Source organism: Motacilla alba, chromosome 2 (assembly GCF_015832195.1).
Source record: "Motacilla alba alba isolate MOTALB_02 chromosome 2, Motacilla_alba_V1.0_pri, whole genome shotgun sequence".
Taxonomy (NCBI): domain Eukaryota; kingdom Metazoa; phylum Chordata; class Aves; order Passeriformes; family Motacillidae; genus Motacilla; species Motacilla alba.
Window position 1 is genome coordinate 118213843 of NC_052017.1, and position 17984 is coordinate 118231826.

The 17984-nt window shown below is 35.5% G+C and overlaps 1 protein-coding gene across 5 annotated transcripts in view; it reads left to right on the plus strand.

The window, feature by feature from the left end:
* The window catches only part of C2H8orf34 (chromosome 2 C8orf34 homolog), a 147888-nt gene that overhangs the window by 112749 nt on the left and 17155 nt on the right, over positions 1 to 17984 (plus strand). For 4 of the 5 annotated variants that reach the window (XR_005255943.1, XM_038129131.1, XM_038129127.1 and 1 more), the window contains 3 exons: positions 301 to 386; positions 5287 to 5360; positions 14174 to 14294. Coding sequence is in view for 4 of the 5 variants with exons in the window: in XM_038129131.1 (XP_037985059.1) it covers positions 301 to 386; positions 5287 to 5360; positions 14174 to 14294 (281 nt within the window). In the remaining variant the exon portion in view is untranslated. The remainder of the gene's footprint in view (positions 1 to 300; positions 387 to 5286; positions 5361 to 14173; positions 14295 to 17984) is intronic. The other variant, XM_038129129.1, reaches the window with a different exon arrangement.

Genomic DNA, 17984 nt, shown 5'->3' on the forward strand with positions numbered 1-17984 from the left:
TTAAAGTATTTTTGAAGGTAGGGAAGGAAGTTTGGAGTCTCACATACACACCAAACCCCCACTTCTGTAAAATAAAACTTAAAAAAATGCTTAAGCTAGGATTCCGATGGCTGTTCCTTGGAGGCTAGTTTTAGACAGTCCAGGTTATGATTGAACCATGAGTGTGGGCTTTTCAGCAAAGCTGTTCTTTTAATTAGGGCAATGTTATGAGCAGGATATCTAGCCAGGGATAATGTTCTTCTGTGTCTTATCCACTGAATATGATTTCAAATGATTTCATTGCATTTTTCCACAATTTAGATTGCAAGGGGATAATTTGGCAGAAAGGCCAGAAGATGTCTCCGTGGTATCTCAGACATCTGAGCCAGCAGTGTCAGACTCTGATGGTAAGTTATATAAATATTTGCTGCTCATAAAAAAAATCCCAAACATCAACATCTTGAATTTGAGAGTAGGGGTTATGTCTGTAAAAGATTAAACACTTCCAAGAGAGTGTTCCTGGGTATTTGAACTCAATCATTTACACTTCAATCTGTTCAAAGAGCCACTAACATTTTTTGTCTTGACCAATTAACACTCAAGAATAATTCCTAGGCTTGTTTTGAGAGATGCATTGGGCCAGAATTTGTTCTTAGTAGACAGATTTTATGTTAGCACACTAACATTTAAAACAACTTAATAACATAGACATGGGCTGTTCATTGTTGCTTTCATGCCAAAGAATGGTCTTTGAAATATTTAATTTATTACTACACATGCATCCAGATTATTCAAATGTTTTACAGTAGAAAGAGTTTATAAATAATTCTGAAAAACATTTTTTCCCCTCATGCAAACATGTTCATATGTTGGGCTTAATCTGCAGTCACAACACTCAGACTTATTTCAATTTCTTCTCAGGTTTTTGAACCGAGTAATACCTGAAATGTTGAAAAAGGCACTTCGTAAGGGATATCTTTCCAGAGAATGCTCAGCTTTCCTGTGAGAGATAAAGTTGATGAAGGTTAACTTTATCTTGGCTGCTGCTGTAATGCAGAGAGAAACAAATATAGGTTTTGACAGAGAATCTGCAAAGATAAATCTCACAGTCCATTCCCTTACTGTTGGGCCAAACCAGCCAAGTCTACAAATTGTATGTTTTGATTTGCAGTGTAGTCATCAGCAGCCATGGGCAAGTTAGCTATGCCCATCAATTAACACAGAAAAAAACCCCAGAATGTATTTTTTAAAATTATCCTACTCTCTGCCTGCTATCTAATGCTATTGTATATGCTATTAGGTACCACAGCAACCTGAGCTTTCATTCATTTCTCTTGCCTCATTTGTAAACCAACCACTAATAACTAATGTTGCTTACTAATATGTACATAGCTAATATGTTACATAACTAATATGTCTTTAAAGAGAAATTTTTCAAACTTTTTTTGAGAATGTGTGGTTTCATGCGGTCAAGACATTGGCTTTTCCTTTTATCTGCCATTGATCACCTAATTGAACTAGGTAATAGGACACTCAGAATCTCAAAACATGATGTCTTTACAATCTTCATGAAGATTGTCATCAACAGATGCTCAGACTGGTGACTTCAATCAAGCCTTGTGAAAGGAAGGCAAAATTCTATTGTTGTGAGAGTGGTTCCCAGAGAGGGAGGTGGTGGTGGCTTGCTTGGAATAAATAAGGGAATATGCATGCATGAGGTTATTGCAGCAAAAGCAAATAGATGGGTAAGATAGACATGTGGGAAAAAGCTCTACAGTTCACAAAACAATTTTTGAACAGCTCTCATCCTTCCATATTCCTTCCTGTGTACCTTTGCTCTTGCAGTGAAAGTATGCCCTCTTTGCCATGTCATATTCTAAAATTGCAGGCTTCAATTAAATAGTTAGGTTTTGCAACACCAGGATTAAAGAAGGTGAAACTATCAGAAAGTACTGGATGCTGTGTAATATTGGAGCTGGATCTTTCATGGTCACAGAGTATGGAGCACAAAAGTGCTGCAGCTGTTCTACCTTCGGTCACTTCATGTGCCTCTGAATACTCTGCAGTCAATATGGCTACAGAGAAGATGGAAGATGCTTTCTTTAAAAAACACCACGTTCAATAAAATACAGGGGGTAAAATTTAGATAAGTAAGTGGGGAAGTGACATTCATGTTGTTATAAACATCTATCTCATGTCTATGAATATACATGGACCTGTTAGTCGTGTAGCTAGAAAATAACAAGGCCTCTTGGGCAAAAAGACTGAGGTCAGTAGTAAGGTAATGCCAAATTTCTGTCAAGAGGTGCCCTCAGAAATGTTCAGTGTTTCATAACATATGGTTGAGTCTTTTTTTCCTAAAATGTTGGCTAGTGCTACACTTCAATTTGAAAAAAAAACACAGCTGGATTTCGCAAGTAGGTACAGACTAAAAACAGACACAGAACTCAGGCAACTGCCCATTCTATCAATCTTCCCTGTAAATGCAGCACAATATTTGCTCTCTTTGCATCTGATACTTATTTCCAGTAAGTATTATGTATGAGAGGATGATAAAATAACCCTTATGAAGATGTTGTTAAAAAACCCTAAGTAACCAAGGCATTGTTGTACTGAATTTTCAGTTTTGTCCTCTTACAGATGTATTACATCATGAAATAGTGACTAGCAGGCTTCACTTACCAGGTTTATTTGAATTTATGTTCTGCTATTTATCAGTACCAGTGACCTTAATGAGGGAAAAGTGCATTGGGAAGTGCTGATGCAAACCATTCATTCAAGAGTAAGCAAGCAAGGTGCTGATGCACAACAAAGTTGAGAGTAGCTTTCTTTAGATAATGATCTGTTTCTGTTGTTAGATCTGGAACATCTCTCCTGTGAATTTCAGATGAACTAAGCTCAGAAGTAATTGGCAGAACATCTGATCTAATAGCCTTTATAAATAAGCCTCATTTTAAGCAATTCCATCTACTAAAGTCAGTGAAGGAGCTTATGTGAGAAGATCATGTGCAGCATCGGATACTATACTGACTCCACTGACAATCTGGATCTGGTTCTAATTGACCACTACACTGATTTCCCTCTAGAATAATGCTGCTGAATTGGACAGACTTGTGTTTGATCTAAGTAGTAAAAATGAGAGGTAGGAATCAGGTCTCTCAAGATAGAAAAACACAAGAAACTTTAAAGGCTGCAGTTTCTTTTCACTGTCCTAAACTATACCTCTCAAAAATGTTTCCCTTTTCCATTAGACCACTTCACAGGAAAGAACTAAAGGAAGAATTTAATAAGTTCTTGATTTTGATCAGAAGCAACAGCATAGATGACTGCACAGCAAACTTTCCCTGTAGCTTGTCTGGTTTGTGTCTTTGTTCAGTTCTCCACTGAGCCTTGCTCTTGTTCTATAGAGGTAGATGGGGAGAATTGCTGAGGCTTCAAAAGACACACACTACGACATAATTGATCCAGAAAAATCTACATCCAACAGCCCCCAATGTGTTTTTCGGGTTGGTGGGATTGTAGAAGCAATTAACTTCAGTATTTTTGGAGGGTTTTAGATATGTAGAAATAGTATCACTTAAGGATAATTGTTCATTTACTCCCAATTTCCTATAAGTACCATACAACCTGGTTTCACTTGTTTCATTCTCTTCTGCTGAAATGTACCTTACCCTTTGAGTGAAGCAATGATATAAGACAGGCAAAGAAGACGTTATTGCAAATAAAGCTTTTGCAATCTGTACATTCTTGTAGAAGTAAGTTTAAAATGCAGTAAGGTATTAGGGAGTAATCTCCTAATATAAGGTAAATGAAAAGTATAACACTTCTAACCACTCCTCAAATATCTGTGAAATGTTTATTATGTGAGTTTCTTTGCATATATTGTGCAACTCCACATATTTCTGGGGTGTGGGCAAAGACTTGTTTCTTTTGTGACTCCCCCTGGAATAATATTGGACCAAAGATAATAGGTTCTGTGGTACTTATGCCACTGTGTAAATGTGGTATTTCCTATTTTATTGTGCTGTTACATCTACAGCTCTACAGATTATATTGTGATGTATAATACTTAGTTTGCTAAATAAATTTTGCTAGAGCTAATTTCACATCAGTAGTTTATTGCCTATCAAACAGGAGTCACTGGGGTTTTTTTGGGGTGTTTGGGGTCTGGTTTGTATGATTTTTTTTTTGTTTGTTTTGTTTTGTTTGGTTTGGGTTTTTTTTTTCCCTTTTAAGTGTCATTATAGTAGAAAGTTCAAGAGACATTAGGATGTAGAGGAAAAGTTTGGAATTGGGGATGCTCAATAAAAACATGAACACATAAAACACATAAATTGTTGTTCTGGGTGGAACTGCATGACCAGGGTAAAAAATTAAGGGTGCAAATATGTGGGAATTAGGATTGAGAGCTAGATAAGGCAATGGAAAAAGTGTGTCATCATCTCTCCATTCCCACACAATTCCCTGACCACAACTTGACATTATCATCACCTCTTTGCCCTCCACATCAATTTGTGTTTGCAATGAATTGGTGACCACGCTTCACAGTAAGTTCTGCTTTCATCGGAAGGATAGCCTGAGATGTTTAACAAATTGGATTCTGGAAACATAAGGACCTCCCTGCTAAGTGTCTGAATAACAGCAGAACACAGGGAAGATCAGGGCATCTTCTTTTGTCAGGCTGCTGATGCAGCATTTAAGTGCCTTAGGGGAGTGCTAGGCTAAGAGTGAAACTGCATAGAATGTTACTTGGAAATTTTTTCTCTGACAGGGTTGCATAAAATCAGTTTTAAGTCATTATACATGCATCAAAGAGACATTTTAGACTCCTCACAAAATTGTCATTTTACAAATGTGGCAATATGGGCAAAAATTTTACTTTCAAGGCTATTAAATGTTGTCTAAATTGACCAAATAATTTCACTTTAGGAATTATAACTGAATTAATTGAATATAGTTTTATTCATTTTATTAAAGCTGGAGATCCACTACTCACTTGTTTAAAGGGTAAACAGTATTTAGTTTAAATAGTAAATTTAATAAAGAACCTAGAAGATACCTTGGCCACTGAAGGAAGCTTGCTTATCACTCTAGTTGTGTTAGACAGTGTTCCATGTTGCATTAAGGTTATAAATTAAAATCAGACATAAATTATAATCCATTGAACTGTAACTGAAGAGTAGTACATTTACAGTAGCCACATTTACCTTCCCAGCAGCACTAAACTTTCAGGCATTAAATTTTCAAAGCGACTAACACTTACTTGATTAGAGTGATTTACATTTCTCTTGTACCTGTTCGAAACAGCTCAAGTTCCTGGGGTTGAAACACTCACAGAAGACATTAATGAATTTCAGAGTGCTTCTCAAGTGACAGCATCTGTAAGTACCTTCCCTTATGGGTAATCCTGTAATTTTTAAAATTAGTTTCGTAAAAAATAGATTGTGCATAGAGATAAAAGTTGTGTTTGCCAGCACTGTTGTTTTAAAGAGAAGAAAACAAAATTTACATAACCCTTCTGAATTTTCAGTTCTCTGCTTTAATTTTTTCATTCTAGGAAAGGGGGTATTTTGAAATACATTATTATAATCTACCAAACCACATGTTGTTGGGCTTGCACAGAGAGCGAGCTTGAAAAAAAAAATACAAAGAAAACAAAAGTTCATTATGCTTATTAGCAAAATCTCGTTATAGAAAGGTACAACTTTCAACTGAACAGTTTTACATCTATGCTCTATGTGTGCAGGCTTAGGAGCAAACAAACACGTATCTATGTTCATTTCGTGCTCTGGTAGTTCCAGACTTATTTAAGGTTGCCTGGAGGATGGAACTGCCAGAGGCAGTGAAGTTCCCTGGGCTGAATCCCTGAAAGCTGGCTGATGTTGTAATTACCAGGGCTGCAAAGAGAAGACAAGAGCAGTTGCAGCTCTTGCTTTGCCCATCCATCCTCTCCTCAGGGCAAAGGCAGATCTGCTCTTGGAAACTACTCTGCCTAAGTTTCTGAGAAGCCAGTTACTGTTCATGCGCTTTGAGGGCTTTTTTTTGGTGTATTGTGTCTTAGTGTTCTTGCTTAAATAATGTGTAGCTAGCTGATTGTGTACTGTTGTCTCTTTTTAATGGCTTGATATTCAAAATAAAATCCAACACTCTGTATCTCCTCAAAAAGAAATAAATGATCCAACTGTTCTTGCCTTTCAGGGCTCCAAAGGAGAGATCTGTTCCTTGCTCCCCTAATAATTTTTAGTGAGACTTATTCTTTGGCAATCTTGACATAAAAAATATAGATATAAAACTGAGATGCCTCATAGGAAGGCTGTGTAGATAAATGCAATCTTGAAATGGATTTCCACAATCGTTCAAAGTAGTAAGACATATGCCTATAAATAGAGTTGATACCAAAATGTATTCTCATAACTTGAATGATTTTAAGATATTTTATGAGATGCAAGATGTGGGAAAAATAGAATAAGATGTTGATTGGACTTTTCTCATAAATTTGACAAATTGATTCATGATATTCACACAAATGTGCATATTACATGTAGAAAATTCGGACATGGTTCAAGGTGTACAATGTTTAATTTTGATACTGCATTCCAATAGGGTAATTTGTGTTTGTGGGTAGTTAAATAGAAGATTATATAAATTTTTCTCTGCTAATGTACATTTGACAGATTTTCCTCAAAGATGTCTTGGCCTTCGGAGGATAAGTATTTTGAGAAAAATTGTAGGACAAAATAGCAAGAATTATGCATAAGGATTTTCAGAAAAAAACTTTGGGTTCTTTTTTTTCATGTCACATGTATAAATCCACATCTAAGATCTTTAATGTGAATACTAAAACAATCTGCATACTAGTACTCTAAAGAGATATGCAATATCTATGTCTATTGCATGGTTAATGTAATTTACACTATGGTTATATTATGATTTTCTTGCAGCTTTGTAAATTTTTACTGTTCTATTTCTGAAAACCCTGGTTTTTGTAGTTAGACCTTTTTATTTATGCTTTTAAAAATAGAGTATTTTGCTATGCTATATTTTTCATTAAAATAGTTAATGTTTGAAAAATAGAAAACTTAGATTTTCAGGGCTACACAATCCCAAACAAGGCATTCTGGGCAAATTCGTGAGTAAAGCTGGCAAAAAGCTGGTTGAAGTATTTACAGAAATCAGCACTTTCCCCAAGTGTTTTTTAAGAATTCGAAGTAGAAACAACCATTTAAAACATCCTTACAAATCCTAGTTTACTGCCTGGCAAATACTTTTTTGTAACGAATAGTGCCAGGCAAAATGCAAAATCTTTTTCTTGAGATTTTTTTCACTGTGGTGAACACAAAGTTTGATAGCCAAATGTTTAGAACATTTCCAGAAACATAAAGTAATATAAGACTCTAAGAAAATACAGAAGTGATATTAGGAAAAATTTAAGTAGGCTGGAATTCCAGCAGAAATGGAAAAGCAGGGTTGCAGAGGAAGCTGCTAACTTTACGCTGACTATCAGATAGAAACAGGGCACAAGCACTGAGCAGATCACATGGAGCAGCCTTTGCCTTCTCTCTGACTTGTTTCTTTTACCACCTGTGTCTACCAGGACTTGTGCTTAGTTTTGGGGGGTTTTTATCTGAATGTTGCCTTGCACATGCACATAAAGAGGTATATTTTTCTTTGTAAATTATCCATGTAAGTCAAACTGATCCCAATGCAGCAGAAACTGGAAGAAAAAAGTTGTCCAACTGCAAAAAGCATTTCTGCATGAATGTGCCTTTGGTTTTTGCTCTTTATTACTGTGCAAAAAATACTGTAATAAAGTGTTTTATAGAGGTGTTTTGTTTTAAATATTTTTTTTCCTGGATTCCCCACTGCTCTGAACCATTTAACTTACTTTCATAGAAGAAATACAGACATGGATTTTCTGTGATAAATGCATAAAATCTTTAATTTAGTTTGTAAAATGACATTAAGCTTCATGCACAAGGAAAAACTAAGCCTTTATTCTTGCTGTCAATATATGTTGAATACAATAATATTACAATGTTACAGGATTTCAGTTCTATTTGTTATAATTTTTCATAGCTTTTCCCATTTTCCCCCCTAGAAGAATAATATGAAGTAACTGAATTACTTGTTTGGGTATAAACAGAAATGACCCAAACTTCTGCATTTAACTAAATCTATAAATTATTTACTGGGTTGGAGTCACTGTTTGTCATTTATCAGTTTATTTGTTCCAATAGTTATTTTAAGATAGCACTGCCACATCAGGAACAACAGCAGTGCACCTTTGCAGTAGTAGGAATTTTAAGTGTCATATTTATATCGTATTTATGTACATATTTATGTTCAAATTAGAGATTTATGAACATATTTATGTTCAAATCGGTGTGTTCCAATAAAGAAGTTTTCAAATCCAAGCTGAATTCTGTAATTATGTAGAAATTCAGGCACTTAGAGGTGAATTTTCAGATTTTAACTTCAAAATTTAAATCTTCCATAGAAATAATAACAGCTAATATTAGATTTCTTCAGCTCTTCCACAGGTAGTAAAAAAACCCTACAAAAATGTGCATTTTTAACCACTGTTAGGTAAATTAGCAATACAAGATGGTTAGAAAAGCATAATATCAATGTTCTTGGGAAATAAGTGATAATTCCTGCAAGTAGTTAGGAAAGCAGTTTGAAGGCATACCCTGGACCTGTTTGGTTGAGACCTCCCTTATTTCAAACAAAATCCATAAACTAGACATAGATTTTTTTTATATACAGAAAAAAAAATCCTCTAGACTATAATTCTAAATTGAAAGAATATTCTGAACTTTAGAAAAATCTATATAAGAAAAGGAAATCAGGTAATGCCTTGTTTTTACCTGTCTAAAATTTTGTGTTCTTGGGCATGAAAAATTCAGAAATATTAATCTAAATAACAGTAAATAAAACAGAACTGAAGTTTAGAAAAAAATTATTCTGGTTGCATTTCAAAAACTGAAACAAATGTGATTCTCAGGCGCCCACGTATTTCCTCCTTCCCGCTTTCCTGTAAACAGAAAAACTGTGTGTAAGTTAACTCAAAGTACCATTTTTTTAGTGGAAGGTTTAGTGTAAAATGTGCTGCTGGCTGACTGCCACGGGAAGCCAAAAGCTTGTAATTTCAATTACACGGCATTTCAAGTAGAACAGGCCCTAATGTGGAAGAGGGGATTAGAGGTGGCAGCTTATATTGTAACAGAGCTCCGAGAAGCCTTGTATTTTTACAGTATCAGATGGTTTGCTCACCTTATGTCCTTGAACAGATTATGGAAGCTGAAACACCAAATATTGGGTGACCTCTTTTTAGAAAGTGCATGTTGAATGAAGAATCCTTAAACAAAATATTGCACAAAAAATATTTTTAATACTTCCTAGACTACACATGAAATGTTTTGGTGAGGTAATAATGCAAAATTTATTTCAGATAGATTGTCAAGAATGCTTTAATTTTGCTGCAGAACACCTGTACTTGCCACCTGCTTGGCCACAGTGGGAGGGACACTTGTAAGCAAATTGTTCAATAAAGAGGTTTTGGGTTGTGGGGTTTTTTTGTTTGTTTAATTTAGAGGGATCTCTGTCAAATATCTATTTAAGATATTTAAGTTATTCAGCAAAGAAAAGCTATGTTATAGAAAGCTAAGCCTAGGTGTACTCCTTAAACTTTTATCTCCTGAAGCTATCAATAAAATTTTCACTTGATTAGCAAAACCATGTAGAATCTAAAGTACAATAAAACCACTTTTCATATACTTACAGTTTGCTAACTAATTTGGTTTCACCTTTTTACTCATTTCATAGTTATCATTCAGTTTAGGTAGTCTTCCACATCCACCTGGGCATGCACGGGAGTACCTTGGTTTTGCTCTGAAACAGGCCAAAACGGCATAGAAATATGTGCTGAATAGTTTATTAACACTTTGTGTGGCCAGTAAGGAAGGATAGTTTTTTTTTCCTAACAAGTACTTGATTTCCAGGTGATGTAAGCTGGAGCCCTAAATCTTGTTCTTAGCTATTGTGAAAATCTGTACCTCTGTAGAACTCACCAGGTGTCACTGGGTATTACATGGCCCAGGTCAATTCAGCTCAACAGTGAGGTCAAAATATTCACATCTGCACTGGCTTTTTTGAGGGACAAAAGCTGTACTGATTCATGCTGAGTAGCATTGTGCTGCAGACTGAAGCACAGAGAGTGAGCTTGAAAAAACTTTCTTACTCTTATTCATGACCTCCTTAATTTTTTTTCTGTTCCACTGTGGTGTTCCTGGTAAGTTTTGGTATTTTCCAGAAGTTTGGGGAATCAGTGATGAGAGGGATTATTTCTGGCAATATTGTGTGTAATTTTTTATTGTAGTGGTAATTTGGCCAAGGGATATGAGGAAGAAAAAAGCAATAACGAATGTATTGTATGTGAAGAAACGATGATGATATATAAGGAAAGTCACTTAAGAAATTGACGCGGAGTTGACCTTCAAAGTTGACAGATGTATCCCAAGTACTTTGTTTGAACATATTTCTGGTGCAGAGTGCACTGCCTCGCCTTCAGTTTGAAGGTGATGAACAGGACACAGATTTGTTTCTGCAATTTAGAAAGACAAGAATGTCTTTCAGTAACATCCTCATACTTCGATCTCATTAATCTTGTTAATGCAAATAGACCATTTATAAATTTTTGGGCTAATATTTATAAAGCGTAATGAATGAGCAAGGGCAATGGTAGTTTGGGAGATGCTGAAATAATTGGAAGGATTCTATGCACAGACTTCACACATACATGCTGTGTTTTTCAACTACATTCAGTCTGCTGTGATTATCATTAAAGTCTAAGTTAACTGACATTAGTGTTTCTTCTCTGCAGTTCCTGGCCAGCAGACAAAGGATAAGTTTTGGTGAAGTACAGTAAGAATGTTTAAATAAATGGTTGGCAAGCCTGAATATCTTTCTTAAGTATCATATTTAAACTGCTTCTGTGTATCCACTGGAGACAAGGTGCATCAGGGAATTCTGCTAGGGCTCTACAAATTAATTTATCCTTGCATTTGAATTGACCTGCTTCCAAAGCCTACTTGATAACATCCCCTACTTTCAGCTTGTGTTTATCTTCTAGGAATAGAAGATCTGTTGCATAAATTGTTTGCTGGAGACACTGAGGACCTCTGTCTGTGTTTATGAAATTATGCACCTAAATGAACTCATAGTCTCAAATTTTTAAAAAATATTTTTAAATGCTAAGTGTAATTTAGAAATATATTAAAAAATTACCTGGGCCTGCCTCCAAAAATGTTGTTGATTATAGTCATGGAATATTTAGCTTCAGAGAAAGAACAAAAAATACTTACAGTACAGTTTTAATGAATTCTTATACCCTTTTTTTTCCCAGATAATTTTGATTCTCTATTAAGTAAGCATTTAATTGGAAGTTACTATTATTATAAGCACATAATTTGTTATGAAATGAAATTGCTAATAATAAATATCTCATCTTCCATAGAAACTGTAGCAATACTGTTCTGATCTTTTGTGAAGCTATTGCCTGAAAAATGTCAAAAGCTTAGGATAGTATATAAAATAGAGGATGCACAGGATTAGTTACAAAATTTGGGGGAAAATTCATCCAAAATTATCCCAGTTTTACAGGAACTGTAAAGAGAGTTTGAATGTGTAACAGTGGAGAGCTTCCTGTACTCGGTCATCTTTGTTTTGTGTGAGTCTTACATGACTACTGTGCATAAAGGGAAGAAGTCCAGTAAAAGCAAAATCTACCAGAAACCAGCACAGGTTTGTAGAAGAGAAAGATTCCATTCCCAGAAGCATTTCCAGGACATGGAAAGTGAAATCATCTAATCAGGCTAACTTTTGGAAGTATGTTTCAAGGAGGTCAAGAAGTTACTGAAAGCTGATAATAATTTACTATAATAAGCTTGAATAGTCCAGTGTAAGAATAATAGATGAGCAGTTTGGTTATCAAGTATTGCCACAGACCACTGGCTATTTTTTATTCCATATTTCATCGAAGTTGTATTTATGAATGAAATTGTATATTCAAAAAAGGATTAATCCTTATAACCCTGGGGTTTTTTTTCCTTATGCTTTTTCCCAGATATGAAAATATACCCTATAAAATGCAAATAAAAAATTCCTTTTTCCACCATAAAAATCTGGGGACAGAGAGTATCTAAAAATAGTTTGAAAAATGAAAAATTGGAGTTTTCTTGCATACCTTTTCCCCCTTACCATCTCTTATTTAATTTCATTTATTTCAGAGGAACTGATCACAGAAGAATATATTCTTCCATTTAGAGATAGATAATGGATAATTAATATCCATTTGAAATAAGCATTTAGTAAGAGATTATTTTCTGTAGTGAGCTCAATAGTCCCAGTTGCTATTTGGATGGAGAATTCACAGTGAGGACCCAAGTCAAAAATGCTCAAAATCTTTTAGGGGAACAAATGAAGCAGGTCTAATGATATATCTGAAATAAAAATGTTTGAAGATTCCTTCACTTCTGGGTAATGTACTGTTTTATTCAGCTATTCCTCTGTATTTACATGGGATTAAATCAGGTAACTTTAACCAGGGAAGAATTAGCATTAAAAAACATTTGGCAAATAAAAAAAATGTTATTGTTCTGAAAATTTTATGAATTAATAAGAACAGAGTTATCTGCAGCTTCAAACTATTTTGTATGCTGGTAAATGTGACTGGGCTTTTTTGCATACGCAGAAACAACATTACAGTACAGCTGTTGCTTTAAAAATATAAATCTGTGCTGTCTTATTTTAAATATGCATGGTTCACAATGATCACTTGCATTCAAAGCAGTGTTTATTTGGTATGGATTAAGAATGATGTAAAATATATCCCATATTAACATTTTACTTCTGTAGAATTATGCCTACTTTTCTAAAAGGGAAGGCAGCTACACTGTTTAAAGCTTCTTTCTTTCTTCTTTTTTTTTTTCTGAATAGAGATGATATCAAACCTATATTTTCATGTTCATCCTTTGAACTGTGCTGCACCTTTCCCTGTGGGGTAAGAGTCTGGCCAGGGAAGTGCCACCACTCAGGGCAGTGATCCACAGCAGCCCCCTGTCAGCTGTGATGCAGCTCCAGCCTGATGGACTGTGGAGTCCTGTGTGCCCTCTGTGAATGGGGCCACCAGTTTGGGTCTCCCTCCTCTGATCAATCATTCTTCTCCCTGAAATTACTTCAGCTCAATGTCTTTGAAACAGTGGCCTCTCTAAATTTGCTTGGCATTTAATGAAAGATTTAAAAATTAGTGAGAGGTGAATGACAATGTGACCATTGCATAAGCCTTGTTTCTTTAGGAAACGAACAAAACTTCCTAGACTACAGATGAAATGTTTTTGTGAGGTTATAATGTAAAATTTGTTTCAGATAGACTGTCAAGAATTATTTAATTGATGGTTTTGTTTGATTTTTTTTTTATTTGGGTTTTTTTCCATGATCAAGTCCTGCACAATTGTTTGTCCTGTGTTTTACTGTGCGTTTCCCATACACATCTATCAAGTTTACCTCATAGTATGTTTTACAAAAATTTCCTAAAACTATATTTAGTGGATTCCAGAAAAAGCAAATAATTTTGAATACCAAAGTGTTCAATAAAGAAGAGACTAGGGGCAAGAGTCTGTTTGCTGACAACCCTTTCAAACTGGTATGGTGATTGGTGATTCAAACCCTGATGATTTAGCGACCATTTCTGAAAGGAATACTTCTTGAAGTGATAAAACAGTACTGGATATTTTGATTTGGAAATTCTGTGATATTCCCAGAAGTGCAGCTTTGCAGAGATGCTGAGCCAAATGTTATGGTAACTTTTAAAAAGTGCTTACTAAATAATTGGAACTGCAGAGAATTTAAATCGTTGAGGAATTTGTCCTGTCATGATGTCTCAGCATAGAGCAAGAGCTTATGTGAAGGTGTATATCTGAGTTATTATAGAATTGCCTATTTTAACTAATTCCTAATATATATTTTATGTATGTTAAGAAATTATATTTTGTAGTATTTTGTATAAAATTTTGTATATCCTACATAATAAACACCAGATTCCTGATCCTAGATGGGGACACCACTCTTTTCATTGTTTCATATATAAATGTGAAACTGGATTAAAAGTATTGCATTTTCTTTTTATCTGTGTAAGTCTCAGACAGTTTGGACCTTGGATGCTGTGAGTGTTAGACCTGGAGGTTCCCCAAGGCAGAAACTCCTAAAGGACTCCTTAGCAGCAAAAGAACTTCAGACCATGGAAAAACACCTAGCTGGTATGTATGGGATTAAGGAACCATAAAATGCCTTGAAGTACTCACCCAGCTTGCTCTGCCAATATTTCAGATAAAGGAAAAAATTATCTGACTCACATGCTGATGCAAACAGATGAAAACTTTATTTTTTTTTTTCATTGAAGAAAACACAATTAGTGTTTTATTTGTAGATGTAATGAACTTCACTGTAATCACAGTAAGTACACTAGTTAAACAGTAATTAAACCATGTTAAATATACTGTGGTCTGAAAGCATAATAATGCACCTTCTTTTTGTTTTCATGTTTCACCCAGACTTATGCAATAAGGAGGTACTGATGTTTTACTTACTGTTAAATAGTCTTTAAAAGCAGGCTGCAGTGGATCTTTAACTGGAGAACAGATTGCTTTGCAGGAAAAACTCTCCTTGTCCATGAGAATTCTGGCTGAGTTAAATCTGCTAGTTTGTGTGTCTTGAAACATCTGAACATCTTGAATAGGGTAACCATTTCTAAAAAATAAAAAAAAAAAGTGTGGGGTTTTTGGTAAAGAGATGCTTCAGAGCTTTATAAAAATTAATGAGGAATGTTCTAAAATTCAGCTTGCAATTTGTTCTTCTTTTTAAGCAATGTTTTCTATCTTCTGCTTTCATTAAAAGGTGTGACATAGACCTATATTGTGGTGGTCCTGTGTTATGCATACTATTTGTCATATGGTGAAAGCTTCATAGGCTAATTCTATGAAAAGTAATGCTTCACTGGAACACAAAGACTGTATATGTAAAATGAAGGTAGAAACAAAATGTATTTGATCTTTCTTCTAAGTTATTTAGAGACTGAGGCAGAGAACGCTTTTGGTGTGATATTTTAAAATACTTTGGCTATTTATCTTGCCAATAGCAATGGTGAGAAAGCTGTATCCTCTTTAGAAAGGGGCCGTTGCAGCTGAGGTCAAGGCAGATGACAAAGCTATAAGCACAGTGAGAGAAACTTTTTAGGAACAGGTTTTGCTCATAATGGAGCACAAACTAAAAATTATGATATATGCAAATGAAGCCTTTTTAGTTGGATTTTGTGTCAGACAGTAGATGCTGTAATTCAATTTTTTTTATAGGTTCATAAAGCTTAAAGCCACTGCCAAATTAGATTTAAAAATCTATGAGCCCTCTCTCTAAACTGAAACTGCCAGAAACATCTAGTGGGACTCAGGAGAGCAGCAAACCAATGTGTGGTTTCTGTAGCATAGCAGGGACCTATGTATTCCAAGGGCCCTGCTACTGAGGTACCACTTGTTTTCCCTTATGTTGTCACTCAGGAGATGTCTGGTGAAGATCTCCCTACTTTGATTTATGTCCTAACTGGTCTCACTTCCATGGTCATACAAGCTGTTCTTGCATGTATTATGCTGTGAAAAATGCAGTCCCTTGGCAAAACTGACAGTAATAACTACAATATTCAATAGAATATGGAATTTCAAATACTTAATTGACTGTAAAGTAACTAGGTACCTTCACTTAATCTCTGAGATTCCTTCTGCAGTTATATGACCCACAAGATTTTCTCTCTCACATCAGTGGTGTTCCTGTAATTTGACTTTGGGCCTGATATTTCAGTAAAGCTGTTGTTACATGAGGTTCAGCCATTCTACTATTCAGTAATTTTTGTCTGACTGAGAACTTCACATGAAAACAGCCCAATTATTAAACATTAGACTATTGTATTCCTAATAATTCATGCCCTATTATAACACCAGTAGTGCTTGAGACAATTACTCCCCTCAAAGAAAGAATAACGTAATTTCCACGAATAATCAGTTCAGAGTACCTCAGATAATAATGCTGTGGTTTTGCTTAGCCTCATTTATGTTATACATTTGCAGAAGTTCAAGTGTCTGTGATATCAGCAGGTCTTTTTTTCAGTTCTCTTAGCAAGTGCAATGGAACCTATTAATTCCATGGAGTGGCTGCCTATCTGGGCAGTAATTTAGATGCCTGAGCTATGACTTGGATTACCTGTGTAATGATGAAATATGGCCCCCTGTCTCACATACACCTTCTTAAGGGGCCTGGCCTTCCCTTATGGACTATGTGCTGGAAAAAAAATCACTCCTAACATAAGGCATAATTTGGTGCCTGTGACTAAATTAGGAGCTAGCACCAATTGCCAGCAACTGCCTCAGTACTTGATATTTGAAAGCAGCAGTTTTACAAAATCAGATACTGGAGCAGTTTTCTTTCTCTACATATGGCTTATATATTTTTTTGTCCAAAATCCAGGCACTTATGTTATTATGGCTGCTTTATATCACAAGCAAATGGAGATTATTTTTTCTTGGTAGTTTATTCCAGTATCTTGCCAATTTGGTGTGTTGCACTGATTTTGTGGTCTTCGTATACTTCTGGAAAATATTTTATCACAAGAAGAACTGTTAAAAAAAATAAATAGTTTATAAGTGCATATGAATCATATATCCTTATTCTGGATATTTTTTATTTGAAATTATTTGAATTTTATTTGTGTTGCTCTGTTGCAGTTTATTTTCCTTTAAATGGCAACAACAAGGATTTTTTAAAATCCTACATCATAATTAAATTGTATTATTTAATATGGATCAGATAATACTGCAAAGCTGGGAAAGTCTGTCTTTTTTCTTTCAGGCTGAAAAGCTTATATTAAAGCAAAATCAAACAGAAGATGTGTAAATAAAACGGAATAATTATGCTATGGAAACATGTTAATTATGTGTAGAGAAATTATTATAATTGGTTTATCTGCAGGCTTGATTGCTATATGAAATTAAGGAAACATGAGCCAGCATATAATATTTATTTAACTCTATTAAATCATTCAATATTCATGCTATTTTTAGCATACTGAATTCACTACAGGCAAGTTGGACCTCTGTAATTTTGCAAAGAAATAGACTAGGCTGGTTCTTTACAAGACCATATTCTTCACTTGCTTTAAATCAGTAGCCCACAGTATCATTTATTGGCCCCTGATTTTTTGCCAGGCATCTTACACATTCTGCACCAAAAGAGGAACAGGGAGCAGGTTAAGTGAGTTGCTTCTTCCTCCCCCTAAGATGAGCTCAGTTGATCAGAGCCTGGTGCTAATAACGCCAAGGTCACAGTTTTGATCCTCAAATGGGCCAAACTGAAGAGTTTGACTTGGTGATCCTTGTGGTTCCCTTCCAATTGAGAAGATTCTGTGATTCTGTGACTCACTACTCCACGCTCATGAGGCCCCACCTGAGTGCTGCATTTAGCTCTGGGGCCCCCAGGATAAAAAGGATCTGGACCTGTTTGAGCGAGTCCAGAGGTGGCCATGAGAGATGCTTGGGGGAGCTGGAGCATCTCTCGCAGCCTGAGAGACTTGGGGTTGTTTGGCCTGGAGAAGTCAAGGCTACAGGGAGAGCTAATTGTGGCCTTCCAGTACCTAAAGGGGCCTGCAAGAGAACTGGAGAGGCACTTTTAGTACAGGTATGTAGTAATAGGAGAATGAATAAAGGCTTTAAACTAAAAGAGGAGAGATTTAGAGTAGATGCTGAGAATAAATTCTTGACTGTGTGGGTGGTGAGGCACTGGAACAGGTTGCCGAGAGAAGCTGTGGATGTCTTGTACCTAACAGTGCTCAAGGCCAGGTGCGATGGAGCTCTGAGCAACATGATTTAGTGGAAGGCATTCCTGCCCATTACGAGGGGGTTTGGAAC